The sequence below is a fragment of the Rhincodon typus genome, chromosome 24 (genome assembly GCF_021869965.1).
Source record: "Rhincodon typus isolate 14 chromosome 24, sRhiTyp1.1, whole genome shotgun sequence".
Lineage (NCBI taxonomy): Eukaryota > Metazoa > Chordata > Chondrichthyes > Orectolobiformes > Rhincodontidae > Rhincodon > Rhincodon typus.
The window spans coordinates 34,936,116-34,955,764 of record NC_063355.1 but is presented as its reverse complement, the minus strand read 5'-3'; the positions used below and the strand labels follow the sequence as shown (position 1 = coordinate 34,955,764).

At 39.1% G+C, this 19,649-nt stretch overlaps 1 protein-coding gene across 1 annotated transcript in view; it reads left to right on the top strand.

Annotated features, from left to right (window-relative positions):
* LOC109927902 (protein phosphatase Slingshot homolog 1-like) overlaps positions 1-19,649 on the top strand; it is a 102,996-nt gene that overhangs the window by 5,238 nt on the left and 78,109 nt on the right. Inside the window, exon 2 of the mRNA XM_020527927.2 lies at positions 16,142-16,182. Coding sequence (XP_020383516.1) covers positions 16,142-16,182 — 41 coding nt within the window. The remainder of the gene's footprint in view (positions 1-16,141; positions 16,183-19,649) is intronic.

Below are 19,649 nucleotides of genomic sequence, written 5' to 3'. Positions count from 1 at the left end.
GAGCTGGCTTGTTTTTGTTCAGACGTTTCGTCACCATGCTAGGTGACATCATCAGTGGAGCCTCCGATGAAGCAATGTTATTCTACTCCGCTTGGAATTTATACTGTCCAGTTCGTTATGGTGAGTACTGTCATTTCTGGTTTTAATCTGTATGGGTTTATATGTGGTGTCCAGTTCTATATGTTTGTTGATTGAAGTATGGGTGGAGAATCATGCCTCTAGGAATTCCCGTGCGTGTCTATGTTTGGCTTGGGTTACTATGGTTACCTTGTTCCAGTTAAATTGATGGCCTTCATTGTCTGAATGTACCGATGTTAAGGAGAGTTTGTCGTATCGTTTTGCTGCACGACGCGGCACGACGAACTCTCCTTAACATTGGTGCTGTCCATTTGTCAGTCTAATAACGGCCAGGAAGAACTGTTCCTGACCCTGCTGGTGCATGTGTTCAAACTTCTGTACCTTCTGCCTGACAGAAGAGGTTGTAGGAGATCATTACCGGGGTGTGATGGGTCTTTGTCACCCTTTCCGTGGCAGTGAGTTGTGCACATGGAGTCTATGAATGGAACGTTGGCTTTTGTGATGGTCTGGGCTGTGCACACAACCTTTTATAGTTTCTTACTGTCCTGGCAGAGCAGTTACCATACCAAGCTGTTATACACCCAAACAGTATGCTTTCAATGGTGCATCTGTAGAAGTTGGTGAGGGTCCCTATAGATATGCCAAATTTCCTGAGCCACCTGAGGAAAAAGAGATGTTGTTGTGCCTTCTTGACTGTTGCATCTACATGGGAGTCCAAGACAGGTTGTCGGTTATTGTCACTCCAAAGAACTTGATGCTCTCACTGGATAGCCAGAGACGACTTCCCAGGGCGGAAATGACGTTTACGAGGGGGCATAATTTTAAGTTGATTGGAGGAGGGGAGGGGGGGAGGAGGGGAGGAATGTCAGAGGTAGGCTCTTCACACAGAGAGTGGTTGGCGTGTGGAATGCGCTGCCGGCAGTGGTAGTGGAGTCAGATACTTTAAAGACTTTTAAGCGACTCTTGGATAGCCGCATGGATGATAGTATAATGTAGGATATGCAGGGTAGTTTGATTTTAGTAGGATAATAGGTCAGCACAACATTGTGGGCCAAAGGGCCTGTACTGTGAGGGGGAAGAAAAGAACAAAAAATAAAACGGTCTCTCTCTCATACACACTCGCACAGACTCTTGCACGCATTCTTGCATACACATGCCCATAAACACACATGCACACTCACTCGCACAATTGCATTCTCTCACACGCAATCACTTATACTTTTACAATCACATACATGCACAATTTAACACACACATACACACACTCACACACATGTACTCTTGCATTCTCTCACACTCTCACTTCACATACTCGTCCCTCTCGCTCTATCTCACACTCTGTTTCTTACATTCTGTCACATACACTAACACACAAAAACTCTCACGCTCATACAGATGCTCACAAACTCTCACATTCTCACATACACTCACACTGACCTGACCCACCCTCAACCTCACATGCACACTCACTGAATCACTTCCCAAGCTCATCTTTCACAATTACATTCACAACAGCTAACATATATACTCCCACACTTACACTTACAGGTTCACACAGATGTACTCACTCTCTCAAATGCACATGTTGACACTCTCTCTCAGGCACTGTCACACACTTACATACAGTCTCACACTCATACATACAAAGACGCATTCACTCTCATACTGCTGCACTCTCACACTTTGATTCAAACACACTCATTTTCACTCAGTCACACTCACACTCATACACTCACTTTCACTCACACACTCTCATACCCACCATGCGCACTCACAATTATAGACTCACATGATCAGACGTGCACAATCTAACACACAAACGCTCTCACACTTGGACACACTCAATCTTACACACACACATACATACACACTAACATACACTCACTCTCAATATTCTTTCCCAAACAGTCTCACACTTGCAGTCTCTCTCTCATGCACCCATGATCACTCCAAATTACAGACTGACATTTTATACTCAAATATGCACGTGCACTCACACTTGCACATTCTCTCACAGACCCTCTCGGACACACATACACTTACACATACTCTTACACAATCACACATGAACACACACTCCCCCTTTCACTCACTCTAACACGAAATGTCTGGCACTCACACACTCACTCTCACAGTCACACTCACTAAGCCTCACAGTGACACACAATAACAGTCTCAGTCAAACGTAAATTCTCACATCTGCACAATCTGACACACATACATGTCCACTCTCAAACATACACATGCTTACACACACGTGTAATCACACACGCACAATCTAACACAGCTACACATATATACACTCACTTGGACACATGCACACAGTCAGTCACTCACACTCTAAAACACACACACACTGTCACCCTCATACATGCAAAGGGACACAGACTCATTCTCACACTTGCACAATCTCCAATACAGTTACACACAATCGTATTTACATATTCTCATACATTCACACTCATGCACAATCTAACACCTTTTCCCACACTCTCTCAAACTTCACCCAAATCAAAGTCTCTCGCACACCTTCTCGAGCATATGCTATCTCACAATCACACACTGACACACACAAATACACACACTCACGATCACTACACAGTCATGGCAGGACCCTAAACAGTACTGATGAACAGAGGGTTCTTGGGTTCAAGTGGCCAAACAAGTAGATAGGGTGTGAAAGAAGGCATACAACACGCTTGCCTTTATTGGTAGGGAATTGAGTACGAGAGTAAGGATGTCTTTTGCAGCTTTATAAGACTTTGGTTAGGCCACACGTAGAGTATTGTGTTCAGTTCACGTCCTTCCTGTAATGTGACGACTAGGAGGCTTTGGAGAGGGTGCAGAAGAGGTTTACCAGAATGCTGCCTGGATTAGAAGGTATGAGCTATAAGAAGAGCTGGAAAAACTCAGGTTGTTTTCTCTGGAGAGGTGGATGCTGAAAGGAGATTTGATAGAAATCTATAAAATTGTGAGATGCATAGATAGCGTTGACGGTCAGAATCCTTTTCTCCCAGATTTGAAATGTCTAATACTAGGGGAGCATGCATTTCAGGTGAGGGGTGAAAGTTCAAAGGAGTTGTGAGGGGCAAGTATTTTACACAGGGAGTGGTAGAAGTCTGGAATATGCTGCCATGGGTGGTTGTGGAGGCAGATATGATAGGGGTTTAAGGGACTTTTAGATAAATATATGAATATGTAAGGAATGGAGGGATATGGACCAAGGGCAGGCAGAAGGGATTACTTTAATTTGATGTCCTGTTTGGCACAACATTGTGGGCTGCAGGGCCCGTTCTTGTGTTGTACAGTTCTATGTTCTCTCCACCCTCTCAACCTCAGTTCCATTGATGTAGATGGGGGCATGTTCTCCTCCTTTCTTTCTGAAATCAATGATCAGTTCTTTACTTTTGCCGATGTTGAGAGAGAGGTTGTTCTCATTGCACCACATCACCAAGCCCTCTACCTCCTTTCTATATCTTGACTTGTCATTGTTTGATCTCCTTCCTACTATGGTGGTGTTATCAGCAAACTTGTAGATGGCATTCGTTCAGAATTTGGCAACACAGTTAAGAGTCCGAGATGTACTAGGTGAAGGTGAGAGAAAGATGGAAATTGAAAGCAAAACTTATGAATTGTCCAGTTCTGGACACAGCCCTTAAGATATCGATGTACTGGAGAAAGGGTTATGATAGGGATCTGATTAGGATTGAAACAGGGCATGTTCCAAGCACCCCACGAAGAGACAGGCAGAGCTGGCATCCATGGCCATACCTTTGGCTTGGAAAAAGTGAGACGTGGTGAAACAAAATACTTGTTTGTCTTTTGCTTACTTTGCTGTTAGTATAGAGCAGTAGTTCCCAACCTTTTTCCGTATCAAGGACACTTCAATGAGACAAATTACCCCCAACTTTTTTTGATTGCTCATAAATGTCACATTTGCTTGCATTTACTATGATAATGGCCTTACTAGGGAGATTTGCAACATAGTGCACGCAACAAGCTAAAGAAGGATCATAAACATTAATGTTTCAAATCCACCAGCACAAATACACCATTGTGAGCACAGGCACATTTTCAAAATCTACTCAATCAAAGCAAAACCTGATGTAGGGTAAATTGTGAATTACCAGGTTAGTGAGATACCGGGTCCTGACAGTGTGCATAAAGTTTATGATCCAGGGAGGAGTTGATGGAGGGTTGAAACATCTCAAGTGACCCTATGGCCACTGTCTCTCACCAAAGATGCAGTTTTGATGTAAAACTTTGAAGTTTATCTGTAATGGTCAGGATGGTCAGGATCATCTCGTTTTTCCCCCACCTTTAAGAATTCAGTTCGTTCAGATGACTAAAAATGTTCCACTGGCAAGCATGCCCTCCTGTAGTTTTTCATGTATGCAAGTGTTGAAAATGCTAGCTCGCAGGTATGTTGTTGCAAATGGCAGGAGTGGCATGATCAGAGATCATCATATATTCATGTACTACAGTCAGTCAAAACACACATAAAGACATCTCTCTAAACTTCAGCTTAGTTGTGCAATTCATTCATTGAGCTGTATATTCTCTTTAGCTTTTAACATCAACTTTTGTAATGAATCAAAAGACAGTGAATTAAACAGATCACGTATCCAGTCATAGGTTTCCATGTTAGGTGAGGGGAAGTAGAATTTGAACTTCTATTGCAGTACTTTGAGATGCTTAAAGGTAAGACTGGGCATCTTTACAGCTGCATCTGCCATTGATGCTAGTAGATACATCTCAAGTGAACCTATGGCCACTGTCTGTCACCAAAGGTGCAGTTTTGATGTAAAACTTTGAAGTTTATCTGTGATGGTCAGGATCGTCTCGTTTTCCTCCCAGCTTTTAGAATTCAGTTCATTCAGATGGCTAAAAATGTGAGATATGCCAGCTTAGCCTGCCAGTAATCTTCAGATAGTAACTCTTTATAAGGCAGTTCATGCATTGTTGAAATGAGTGTCCTTTTTCTCTGGAGCTCATGAACACTGGAGAATCTTTCCCACAATAACCATGACACCTTGGTGTGTAACAGTAAATACTGCTTGGCCCTCATTTCAGCGCACACAATAATGAATAAATATGATTTTGATGGGTGTAATTGTATGTAATTCATGACTTTTATGTGTGTTCGAACACCGCAGCTAACTCTGGCATTATTTTGGCTACAAGAGCTTCAGGATAGAGGATGCAATTGGTGATCTGAATGTTAGGATTTTGCTGCTTTACTTTACTGACAAATCCTTTGACTTTCCCTGTCATAGAAGTTGCACCATCAGTGCAAATGCTTTACCTCATAGACCAGGTAAGTTTGTCTTCATTCAGGTGGGTGTCTGTCTCCTGAAATATTTCTTCACCTGTCGCATGACTTGGTAGCTCCTTACAGAATTAAAAACATTATCCTGAATGGAGTTCCCATCAACATACTGAACTATTGGCCAGCACCTGGCAGTATTTGCTTATATCAATGGATTTGTCAATCTGCAAAGCAAACTTACCACTAGTAGCTAACTTCTCCTGCAGCACCTCCTCAATATCAGCTGACACGCCATCGATTTGTTGTTGAAACGATTTTCAATGAGTGGAATTCTATTGATCTCTTTTGCAGCATTAGCTTCTCATATCACATCTATGACTTTTTTTTAACATGCAGGCATGATTAAGGTTTCAGCAACAGTATGGGTCTTTGATTTTGCTACAGGCTCACCCACAAGGTAACTAGTCAGTTGAGCCTTATCTGATACTTTGACACACACCATCAAGTTTGGGTTTGCTTAATGTTTTGTTCTCTCAAGTTCTTGAAGTACTGAATGTGTTTGTTCACAAGAGATGGATGTTTCACCTGGAAATGTTGTTTAGCTTGGTACCATTGAAATGTTTTCCACCTGCTCTCTGCAGATGAGATATTAGGGCAAGGGACAAGCAACATCCCTTGTCCATGAAAATCTAAAGGCCAGCTATCTCTGATGATACTGACTCTGAATAGTTTTTTTTACTTTGGGTTCAGGTGTTTCATCATATAAATGAACAGAGGAATCACATGTTTTGAAAAGAAACTTTCTGAAGAAAGGTCATGGGACCTGAGACATTAACTCTGATTTCTCTCCACAGATGCTGCCAGACCTGCTCAGATTTTCCAGCAATTTTTGTTTTTGTTTTTGAAAAGAAACTTGTCCATTTCATCTTAGAATCTAAGACTTATAAAAGTGGTATACAAGTCTAAAAGAAAATCCAAGAATATGACTTTTAAAATCTGTGCTAACGTGAAATGTGTCCAGGCAGGCAGACCAGTTCAACAGCCTTAAACCATAAGAATTAGGAGCACGGGAAAGCCATTCAGCCCCTTGAGCCTGCTTCGCCATTCGATATGATCATGGCTGATTCGACATTCCTCATGTCCACTTTCCTGCCCTTTATTTCATTCACAGGATGAGCACGTCGTTGGCTAGGCCAGCATTTATTGCCTACCTCTAATTGCCCAGAGGGCAGTTACGAGTCAACCACGTTGCTGTGGGTCTGGAGTCACATGTAGGCCAGACCAGGTAAGGATGGCAGTTTCATTCCCTAAAGGACATTCGTGAACCAGATGGGTTTTTCCGGACAATCGACAATTGATTCATTACCAACATTAGACTCTTTAATTCCAGATATTTATTGAATTCGAATTCCGCCATTTGCCGTGGTAGGATTCAAATCTGCGTCCCCAGAACATTACCTGGGTCTCTGGATTAACAGTCCAGCAATAATACCACTAGGCCATTGCCTCCCCATAATTATCTAATTTATTTCATTTGAACACTGGTAATACTGAAAGCATCACTTTGGAACTCATCATAAACTGTATATGTGAACTAAATATTTGGGGATATTTGACTGTACAAAAAGAAAATAGTCTATCAGTGGCTATACAAGAAAAAAAATCAGAAAATAAGGTGATGTGTAAAAATAACAGTACATTAATGGTGGGTGATTTTAGTTTTTATATAGATTGGGAAAGTCAGATTGACAGAGGTAGCCACAAACAAGAATTCAGACTGTATTTGGGATAGTTTCCTGGTACACTATATTGTGGATCCAACCAGGGATCAGGTTATTTTGGAGCTCGTAATATATTACGAGGCAGATTTAATAAATAATCTCGAATAAACGATCCCGTAGAAAACAGTGATCGTAATATGTTAGAATTTAGCATTCAGTTTCAGAATGAGAAACCTGTGTTGGAAGCCACTGTACTAAACTTAAATAAGGTAGTTAGAAAGCAATGTGTGCAGAGCTAGGTGAAGTGGACTCGGCAAAGAGTTTGGCACAAAGATTGCGTTCAGGAACAATGGGAGACATTTTGGAAAATAGTTCATAGCTCACAACAAAGATATGTTCCAATGAGAAAGAAAGAGTCTTTGAAAGGTATAAACCAACCATTGTGAACTAAGTTAAGGACAGTATTAAATTGAAATTTAAAAAAAAATACAATGTGACAAAGGGATATGGGCCAAAGGCAGGCCATTGATCAGCCCATGGGGCTGAATGGCCTCCTCCCATTCCTATGCAAAAGATTAGTGGCAAGCCAGAACAGTGTGAAAGTTTTAAAGACTTCTTACATGAAGGCATCTTGATACTAATGGAGTGCCACAGGGCCACATCTATATATTAGTATCTCGGATGAAGGAAGTGAATGAAATATAGACAAGTTTGCAGAAAACACAAAAATAGGTGGAAAGGCAAATGCTGAGGATGACATGATTTGCAGCAGGGTATAGACAGATTAAGTGAATGGGCAAATCTTGACAAATGAAATATAATGTGGGACAATGTGAGGTTATGTGCTTTGGCAGAAATAATAGAGGATTTGAGTGTTATTTATATGGAAAAAGACCACAGCTGGCTATAGTACAGAGAGGATTTGGAAGTTCTTAGGCATAAGTCACAAAAGAACTGGCATATACATTCAGCAGTTATTTGGGAAAGCAAATAGACTGTTGGCCTTTATTTTAAAGGAAATAGAATCTTGCTAAAACTCTACAAGGCACGAGTTAGACCATACCTGGAATACTGTGAAAAGTTTTTGTCACCATATACAAGAGAAGATACACTGGCATTAGAGGCTGTAGAGAGAACATTCACCCTGTTGATCTTGGGGTGGAGAGATATTAGAGTGTAGTTTGACTGGGTTGGGCCTGTACTCATTGGGGTTTAGAAGAGTGAGAGCCAACCTTATTGAAGCAAACAAGATTGATTTGACAACATAGATATGGAACGGTTGTTTCTACATTTTGGAGAGTGTAGAACTTGAGGACATAATCTCAGTGTAAGGGGTCACTCATTAATTAGAGCAGAGATGAGATCAAATTTCTTCTGAGGGTACTGAATCTGTGAACTTCTTCCCCAATACTAGGACATGAAGTACATTCAAGGCTGAGATGGTTAAATTACTAATCATTAAAGGAATCAAGGATATGGACAAGAGGCAGGAAAGTCATTGTGTAACATCCATGATCTCTTTGAATGACAGAGTCTGCTCTGTGTTCTGGATGGCGTACTTCTGCTACAACGTCTTGTGGCCATTAATTCCATTCCTGCCCCAAACTGCTGCCTTGGGTCAAACTACACTAATTGCTGTCTAGCCATCCTGTTTAATCTCTATCTGAACTTCCAATCAAGTACCCTCTCCATCACAAGGACTTCCTACTTCCACCTCAGTAACATTGCCTGTGTTAACCTGTGTTCCATTGTTTGATGCCTTTGTCAGTAGATTTGGCAAGTCCCAAACTTTTATGGCTACTCATTCTCCATTTCTGTAATTGTCAATTAATCGAAAACTCTCTTCCCTCTATTCTGCAATAGATCCTGCTTAACAGTTGACTTTGCCATTACTGGTCTATAATGTCTCTTGATCACACTGTGTCTCAAATGTAACATTTTCATACACTTCTTTAATACTTCACAGGGGGCCTATCCATTCCAATCACTGTAAACTCAAATAATCCCTCGAGAAACTCTCGACTCCTCTGACTGTAGTATTGGGTGCTTCTCTCATCCGTGTTTCCCATGTCCAAGTGCAGAGCAGGCTAATAGCCTTGCATTCTGGATTTCTCTGTATCTATCCATTTATTGTTACTAAGGTCCTGCTTAAATTCTACTTCTAGTTCAAGTATGTGGACTCCTGTCTGCACATTGACAAAATAATGTTTACCTGAATATACCTCCGTGAAGCACCTTTTAAATATTTTCTAAGTTACTGCAAAATGCACATTTTTTTATTTTTGCAATAAACTTGATTTTGATTCAAAATTGCATGTACCAAGAAGTAATATGATTGAAAAAATATAGGTTGCAGATGGGCAAAAATAGATATTATGGGAAAATGTAATGTGCTTGAGAGTTTGCATCTGTCAGGAAGTACATTTTACTCACAAATGAAAAGAGAAAATTATTTTCAGTATATAAATGATGAATTCATTATATGGGTTTAAAGAACCTCTTGATACATTTGTTGCTGTATACTTTCAAGCATTTCTCAGGCAAGTGATTAGATACTCTCAAGTGAAAGAGCTCCACTGAGTCTTTCAGTCAGTCACAGATGTTCAGTAATTACCATAGGAATGTAATGATTGGGCAGCAGATATTGAAATGAAACCCTAGGGATGGTTTAAAATGGAATGTCCTTTAATTGTGCAGTCCAATGCTGCAATCTTTACAGCAAGTAACAGGTTGCTGGTTCTTCTGTAAAGATTGTTATAAATGTCTCAGAGATTAAAAGTGTCAAATATCAGATTTATACCAGTGCAAGATAGTAAGAACTGTAATTGTAATAACACTTGACATTTGTGTTGTGCCACAACAGTACAGAGTTATATCTCAGAACATTTGATATGCCAGGTTACGAAGGGCGTTGGGGGTGAACTTCTACAGGAGAGTGAAACACCACTTCTTACGGACGGTTACTTACTGAACATAACAACCAACAAGTCCGCAACCACAGTGAAAACCAAAAACAGAGAGAGCAAAACATAGCAGCACTGTTCAAAAGCTTTCTTCAAAACGCACTGTCAGCTTCAAAATCTCCAGTGGAACTGGTTCACTCATTTTTCTGCCCCTCTCTTATCTCTCTTATCTGTGATTGACTGACTGATCTGCCCTTGCTTGACCAATTCAACATCTAATCAGTTGCCAGTCCTGAACCTATAACATCTTGGTGCTAAAACATCTATAGCATTCTTAGGTCAATAATTAACCTGCAAAATATCTTTCCCATAAACAAATATTAATTTGTTTACATATAGCACAGTGTGGAGCTGGAGGAACACAGCAGGCCAGGCAGTATCAGAGGAACAGGAAAGCTGACGTTTTGGGTCAGGACCCTTCTTCAGAAATGGGGGAGGAGTAGGGGGCTCGGAAATAAATAGAGAGGAGGGGTGGGGCTGGGGAAGGTAGGTGGGGTGGTGGTAGTGAGTGCAGGTAGGCAATGGTGAGGGTTGGTCAGTGAGGTGGGAGAGAAGACAGACGGGTCAAGGAGGCAGGGATGAGGGGTAGGTCGGATGGTAGTTCTTGCTATCTCTTAATTTGTTTCCATTCTCCTCCTTTCCAAAACAAACTGTGCTCAAAGTTTAAAGTTCAATTCTCAACTTCGGCTCTCAGTTCTAAACCAAAAATGTGAAAAATAAAGAAAGCAGTGACCATCTCAGCATGCCTCAAAAAAAAATGCCACTTCAATAATGCATTTCATGACAAAGTTAATAATACATAAAAACAAACAAAACACCAAGCTCTCAGTCATTGAATTATTCCTCCTCTAGATTCTTAATCACTATGCAACACCACTGGTCAGTTTCTTACATTTTCAATAGTTTACATTTGGGATAAAGCAACAGCAATTACATTTTCTTTCCTGGAAATTTGTACAACTTTTATGTTGAAATAACAAACTGTAACAGAATAATTTCAGAGTTTAAATGTTAATGGACTATGATTAGTAAAAAACTAAAGTCTCATCTTTCAGAGTGTTGAAGAGCAGCCAACACTACAAATGCATCCTTTTCTATAGGGGAATATCTTTTCTGATGTTGATTCAAGTTCTTAGAAAAATAACTCACTGGCTTCTCCATTCCAGCCTCCTCATCCTGTAAGAAAACTGTTTCAATCCCCAAATCGCCAATGTCTACTGCTAGTTTAAGTGGTTTGCTAAAGTTAGGTGCAGTTAGTACGGGTTAATTTGTTAAGATTGCTTTCAGCATTTCAAAGACTGCCTGGCATTCTGTTGACCTTGCCACCTTTTGTTTTTGTAACAAATTGTTTAACGGTATAGCCGTTATACTAAAATTAGGTACAAACTTCTGATAAAATCCATACATTCCCAAAAACTTCATTATATCCTTTTATTTTAGACTTTCCAAACCTTTCTTAATCTTGTGGCTTGCCACTAATCTTTGCCACATTTTATGCGTTTTCTTTCAATTTGATGCAATTCTTAACTTAAATCATAATTGGCTTATCTCCTTCCTCGAATCCTTCTTCCTCGCTGCAATATATCTTTGCTGTGAACCATGAACTAATTTAGTAAAATATCTGACATTTGTTCCTCAACTGCCTTTGCTACTAAACTCCTTTCACTGTCCACTCCAGCCAGCTTTGCCCACATTCCTTTGTAATTACCCTTATTTAAGTGTGGCACAGTTGGTTACAAATCAGGTTCCTCACTTTAAGCATAACACAGTTGTTTTCAATCCAGGTTCTTACTTCTCCAACTGAATACTAAATTCTGTCATGTTAAGGTCACTGTTTCTGAGGGGATCTTTAATTTTGACATTAGTCATGATCTCCCTGTGATAAAGCCATGCTGATTATCCTTGATTAGTCCTTGTATTTCCAAGTGGAGTTTAATTCAGTCCCTTAGAAGGCATTTTTTTGGAAAAAAACTAGTATTGATTTTAGATGCAGTGGTCTTTACTTGTCTGGTTGATAACTAGCACCCCTGAATAATGGTATCACATTAGCTGTCTTCCTATCCTCTGGCACCTCTCCTGCGCCAAGGATATACTTGAAAATTGTCAAGGCCTCTGCACTCTCCTCACTTGCTGCCTCCCATAGGGGGTAGTAGTTTGAGACGCTAATCATATATACTCCATCAGATGGCAGTCTGTGCGATGGATGCAATTTGGAGTTGATTATCTTTATCTTTATTTGGGAGAATGCTGCCCCACAGAGGTATGTGGAGCCAAGGTAAGATTTCACTTTAAAAGCATTGGATGATAGAGGTGGGATCTTTCTCTGTTTGCGAGTCCCCAACTATTACTGACTCACGATCTGACTTTCAGCTCAATATAATTTTGTATACTAATTATTTCAATATCCACTCCACTGCTTTGTAACTCAAATACCTGATAGCATATGACAGCCAACCAATTAATGTTTATTTGAAGAGATGGACTTAAGACAAGATTTACAATTTGCTCCATTACATCTAACCCTGAAATCACCCATTGTATTCCTCTGCTAACTTCCTCTGTTATGCTTAGCCTTATGGATGGAATCTTTTTTATTTAATTTCTAGTATTTTCTCAAACTCAGGAAATATTAGTGTTTCATTTTTTAATTGAGAGGAACACAGATCCAGTTTCAATTTAAATCTATTCAAGGACTGATCATTAGTGTGACATCTCTTGCTTTCCCCACAGTTCACAGTTCATCATGTTCAATTTTGACATTTAGGTTGTAAGGAACCCAAAGTCGAGAAACAACATATATACTGACAGTTCACTGCATACTTCATTCCTTGACCTAAAAAAAGAAATCATGATTTTTGGCATCAGATCCAAAAAGCTTTTCAAGACCGACCTTGACTTAACGAACACGCATCAGCATGGAAGATGAGTTCACCATAAGCAGCATCAAGTTTGTTGTTCAGAATTTAAACAAGCGATGCAAAAGGGCACTTGCTTGAATAGGGTTTACAATTTTAACTTCCATTTCATGACAAATGTCCATAACTTTTGTCACTAATACTTGCTGGTGATTATGCAGTAGTAATTGACAAAAAAGAGGAAATCCAGATCATTTCTGCAAAATGCAACAAAGCCCTAATTTGTGCCAGGCATGGCTGATGCATCATCAGTTGTGATGAATACCTGTTTCTTGATTGGAATGAGTTTCTCAAGTACATGTGTTTTGAACTTGTTGTAAATATCTTCACCACCTTTCTCTCTTTAAAGGTCGAAAAGGTGAGAAGATCCTCAGGAAGTATTGGTCATGTTGATAGATCAGTTGAACTGCAGTGAAAAGCATTCATGGTCCTGAAAGACCTCTTTGGCCAAAGATTATGCGTGTCTTGCTTTGTGCAAGTACCAAGTGGCATGCTTTGATTTTCATTATTATTTCTTCTTTGGTTTATATCTTTGAATAAAGTGTCAGAGACTATAGTCATTGATTTTAAAAAAAAATACTTTGCCAACTGTGAATGATTTGTGCGTTGCCACGAGGTAGCAAACACGTAATGATGCTTCAGCGAAGGCCTTACCTTTTGCTGCTGATGGAGAAAAAAATGGCAGCTGATAGCTTTCAGCTCATCAACTTCGTTCAAAGAATAATCTTGAATATACTGTGCTTGTTGTGTGGTGTTATTCCAAATTGCCCTTTTCACTTCTCGATGTAATTTGGTGACATATAAAGCAAACGTTATATCTTACAGTTGCGAACAAAAATTTGTTTTCCTATTCGTTGTGAAATTGAACGTTTTTGGTTTCTTTTTAGAAACAAATATCTTCTTTGGCAAATGGACCAAAGCTTTGTAATTTCAGCATTCCTTTCTGCCAACTAGCTATTCAAGTAATCATTGCTGAAACAAAATCAGAAATTGCTGGAGAAACTGAAGTTCTGAAGAAGGGCCTCTGGATTTGAAACATTAACTGTGCTTTCTCTCCAGAGATGCTGCCACATTTGCTAAATTGCTCCAGCAATTACCATCTTTGTAAAAAAAATTCTTAGTTTCCTACATTGTCCATGATGTGCATATTTGTTTCTCCCACACTCTCTCTATTAATGATGTGGAGGTGCTAGTGTTAGACTGGGGTGGACAAGGTCAGAAATCGCATGACATCAGGTTATAGTCCATCAGGTTTATTTGAAAATGCAAGCTTTCAGAGCATAGCCCTTTTTGTCAAGTGAAGTCACTTCAGAAACCAAATATTGTTTCTTGCTATAACCGACATATAGTTTTTCTCTTCTCAAATCAGCAAGGTGGATCAATCAATTATGCATTATCGTCCTGGATAAATCTTGCCTGCTGGATCCTTCAGCAAGTTAACGATTTACTATTACTAATACTACTTGACATTAGTGCAGCAGTACAGAGTAACTCTTATTTAGTACACACATTGCATTTTCATTTTCAGTATTGTGCAAGGATGTTGTTTCTTGTATTCCAAACTATCATGAGTAAAAGTGTTTTTGTATGATTCATGTTGTATTCCTTCCTATTTGAAGTAAGAAACTACAGTACTATCATTTTAAGTTTTACCCTTTGTGATCTTTAATGCTAATAATAACTCCTGGCTATATCATTTGCACATTCTTCCATGTAATGGATAAAATAAAAGATTGAAACAAGCAATGGAATCGAGTGTGTTATGATACCGGTCTCATTAAAGCTTTGTCTTTGAACTTGATACCAGTATGCAGATTCATAAGTTGTAGCTTTTTATCATATAGACATGTATACAAAATTTGGCATACTTTTGTTACTAAAATTTTGAGCTAAGTAAATTACCAGCTGAAACACTAAAATAGTGGCTCAATCTTGTCAAACAATTAATGTCTTAATGTGACGTCATATGTTCTAAATATTGTGTTGATGGCTCCAGTTATCACTAGGCTGGCCAAACAAATGTAGTGTACATTTACCCTTGAAATGCAGCAATTGATGTGCAATAGAACTACTTAAACAGTAGATTTTCGTTTGTGCAGAACAAACTTTTATTCCTGGAATACAAACAAAATACAGAAGTGCCTTTTACCTGACCAGCATTTTGGATCATCTGTCCCACGGCAATTTTGCGAAAGGATTGTAGCAATCAGAGTTTTGAAGTGTCTCTGGATTTTTGAAACCTTGATTCGGAAAGCCTCCATCAAATTTCAACGATCCATATGAGATAATGTAAAATACCATATCCTGATCAAAGAATACATTTTTCTCCATTATCTCTATTCATGGGGATTTCAATTTTGCAGGTTTCAATTTGACAAAAACTTTGATATGAATTCCCATTGTGATACTTTGATGTTTCACCTCAAGAATGTGCAGTACAGTGGGGCGGCAAGGTGTATAGTGGTTAGCACTGCTGCCTCACAGCGCCAGGGACCTGGGTTTGATTCCATCCTCGGGTGACTGTGTGGAGTTTGCACATTCTCCCCGTGTCTGCATGGGTTTCCTCCGGGTGCTCCGGTTTCCTTCCACAGTCCAAAGATGTGCAGGATAGGTGGATTGGCCATGCTAAGTTGCCCATAGTGTTCAGGGGTGTGTAGATTAGATGGGTTATGGGGAATGGGTCTGGGTGGGGTACTCTGAGGGTCGGTGTGGACTTGTTGGGCTAAAGGGCCTGTTTCCACCCTGTAGGGGTTCTATGATCTATGAAATCCAGATTGGAATGTGTCTGTCTGTCAGCCACTAATGTGAAATGATTTTGTGCTGTTTCAGGTGAACTTTCTAAATTTATAACACAAAAGAACCTGTTAAATCAAGCTATTGTTTTTAGTTTATTTGGAGACCAGAGGAAATAGAAAAAATATCACTAGATTGTAGAGTCAATATTTTCACAGTAAGAGGTCTGTAAATTTGGAAAATGGAAAGTGCATTGATATACTTGATTTCAGTGTATTTATTGAAGGACTAACAGATTTCCACAAACTTGGTCTTCAGAGTAGGCTTCTTTTTCAAGCAAATGTTAACTTTTTATCTCCCCATGAAACCATGAACTTGCCTGGTTCAAGTTTTTAATCATTCTGTTGTATCACCAAAGTTAGAATTTGAAATTTGGTTAATATTTTTCCGTTTCTTTTACAGGAAGGTGGAAGTGATGATGATCGTAGATTACAACAACAGAGGTAATTGTTAGAACTGCATTGTGTCATTTATTTTCTGTATGTGGTCTTTACTTTTCACTTAAAGACTGAAAAGATAGTTACCATAAGGTTTATCTTGAAAATTTATTTTAAACCATTAATATCTTCATTCAATTACTAGTGGTCAAATTAGAAAAAAATATTTTCATGCCATCTGTAAAGAAATGTGGAATCCTGAGTAATAAATGCGTAAGTTCAGTTATTTTAAATCACTGATTCCAAGCAAAAAAACAATAGAACTGGAGTTTCAATTTCCAAAATATCTGTAAACATCTGATTCATTAAATAGAACTGATGTTATTCACTCACCATTAGTATCTGTGTCCATAACTGTCTTAATTTACGTGTCCTACAGTTTCCATTATCTGTACATTTAGTTTCATTCACATTCTCTAATACACAAAGTTTGGGACTTAAGAGTTTTATTTTGAAATGGTAAGTACAATTTTAAGAAGAATTGACTGCAAGTGACTGAGCTAAATTGAGGTGGATAGTTTCAATTTATATTTCCTAGGTAGTTTAAGATATAACTTATCCAGCCATTAATAATTTTAAAGATTCAATTTATCCCAACTCAGTGTTTCGATTTAACACGTTTCCAAACTCTTAGCACATTTCATTCCTTTCATTAGATTGCTCCAATTCTTCAGTCATTTATCAAAATCTTTTTGAGTTAGCTCATATTGACATTCTTTATTGCCACTACCCCCAATTTGGTATTGCCTATAATTATGAACATTTTGGGTGCAATTCCTTTCTCCAAATCATTTATAAAAATCTTTGGGCATCACAGAGGGCGAAACTAGAATACCCAGTTGGTGACTGTTAAAATTGAGAGAAGCAATGGAGGAAATACACACATAGGCATAGGTTTGGGAACAATGCCAAAATGTTGACTGCTGTCAAGGATTGTGAAAGTTTGTAAGTCTTGATTGCCAACATTGTAAATCATGATACTCAAAGAAGAAACATCAAAGGCACTGACTGATCCTTGTAGCAATCATCTGGTTAATTGGTGTTATGATCAAGTTAGGAGGGGAGAACTGATTCTTCTCCTTGTCCCACTTCTCCAAAGACCGCAGTAAAGTTTGAACTTAAAAAGGGAAATGAGTTTGCAAATTAAAAACATCAGAGTATATTGTTTAATATTAAAAATAAGTCAGCCACATTTCTTATGTAACAACTATGTAAATAGGTTATTGCAAACAAAGTTTGCTCAGGCAAAGAATATAAAGAAAAGTTTTAAATTGTGTAAATATATACAACCTGCTTTTGTGAAAAACCAACACAGGCAGTCACTGTGGTGATTTGTAACAATGTCAGCTAGGTAGACCTCGTAGAATATGAGTTCTGTGAATGGTGTTGTTAATCTGGTCCAATCACGAGGCCCTGGCTGACAGAGAAGACCGGGAATGTCAAACATCCTGTTCACTCTGAGAGCTGGTTTTGAGGGAGCTGGATCAGTGTCATGGACTCTCCATGTGTAAATAAAGGGTGGCTTGGTGATGGGGATACTGGCCTTTGGAGTTATTTCACTCAAATCCTCCAAGTTTGGAAAGATATGTAAAACTCAGCAGTGTTAGATGATTTGGCTAGTCAGCAGTTAGTTATTTACAGATTATCCCATAGTTGCTGTGTAGCTGAAGTGACTTACACACAGGCTGTGTTCACTGGGTTGTCTTCCTGGGTCTGCAACATTTTCTGGAAGCAGTAGAGTTGATCCAGACTTTCGTCTTAAGCACTGTTGGGACACAGCGATTAGGCCTTCCAGTCTGTTTACAAGTGTTGCAAGGGAAGAGGGGAATAAAAAGAGAGAACAAAGAGCTCCTGAGGTAAGTTACCACTGGTTCAAAATCCAGCTTTATTGCATACACAATTGGGGTCACTTGACCACTCACTGAATGTGGTGTACACTTGCTGAATCCAGTGAGCAGCTTGTGTTCTTTGCAAATGCAACATTTTCCCCTTCTGTACCTATCTTTCTAATCAACCTGTTCAGAGATGTTATTACATATCTCTGGAGCTGGTGAGACTTGAATCTAGGTCTACTGGTTCAGGAGTAGGGACATTACCACTGTGTCACAAGGGGGCCTTCGTATCCAGTCTCCTATGCTTTGGAGATAGTAGGAACTGCCGATGCTGGAGTATCTGAGATAACAAGGTGTAGAGCTGGATGAACACAGCGGGCCGAGCAGCATCGGCAGTTCCTACTATCTCTGAATCAATTTTAACCCCATTAACCCCAAAGGCCAGCCTTTCTGAAGAAGGATCCAGACCGGAAACGTCTGCTTTCCTGCTCCTCTGATGCTGCCTGGCCTGCTGTGTTCATCCAGCTCTACACCTTGTTATCTCAGATTCTCCAGCATCGGCAGTTCCTACTATTCCCAAAATGTAGGCATATGCTCAGTCAATGATATTCTAAATTAATATTTCAAATAATACATCTTAACAATGGCTACTCACCTGATATTTGCTCGTGCAGTACTGCGCATTCTTGTCTACCAGCTAACTGTTTGCTGGTCCATTTTAATGTATTTCTGTGTACTCATAGGTTACTGTGTAAGGTTGAAACCCACTATGTGGGACAATTTCAAATGCCTTCCTGAAATTCCATTTATATTGATGGATGTAAATCCCATAAATCACTAAAATTATTTGGAATTTGTTATGCACTTCTTCTATTGATCACTAGGTGGGGATAGATGTACAGCAAATCTGTCCAACAGAAATTGCTGGCATTTGTGGCAGCGGCAACATCATTCTAGTCATGTGCGCTAATTTTATTTTAAAAATGCCATGCATATATGTGCAGAATGTACCTCTTGTGTAGGTTCACTTAAAGTCAGTAACTTGTAATGAGCAAAAACATTTCCAGCTCGTGCTTTTGTTTTGTTTTGTTGTTACCAGCAAGTGCGCAGATTAGAATGAATAAATTTTGAGATCACATGCATAATGACAATACTTGTTTTCTTTAATAACGCAATTTATAACCTCTAGGTTGGCTAACAGCTTAAAAAGCATTGTAATTGGCTTCATTGGAAAGTGAGAGGAGTTCATAGAACCACATGCAGGGTTTGAACCACCATGCTTATGCAGCAGTTAGATTGTGCTGCAGGAAACCGATTTCTACTAGACAGCAACATTTTTAAAATGAATTGATTAACAACAAAAGATGGAAAATTGGAAGTAGTAGGGTGGATGGCAATACAATGATGTAACTGATCATACACAATGCATGTAGACGATAATTGTCGAGTCAAACCTAATATTTGAAACTTAATTAAGGGCATTATGACAACATGGGGGAATAAAGTGAACTTTTAAATTTGGGTTGTTACTTCCAGGTGTAACTAAAAGAAATTTAAAGATAGTATCAAACTTTTTTTCTTAAACATGCCTATTTTCATAAGGACTACAGATATTTCATTTGAAAATTCAAATTGGATCAT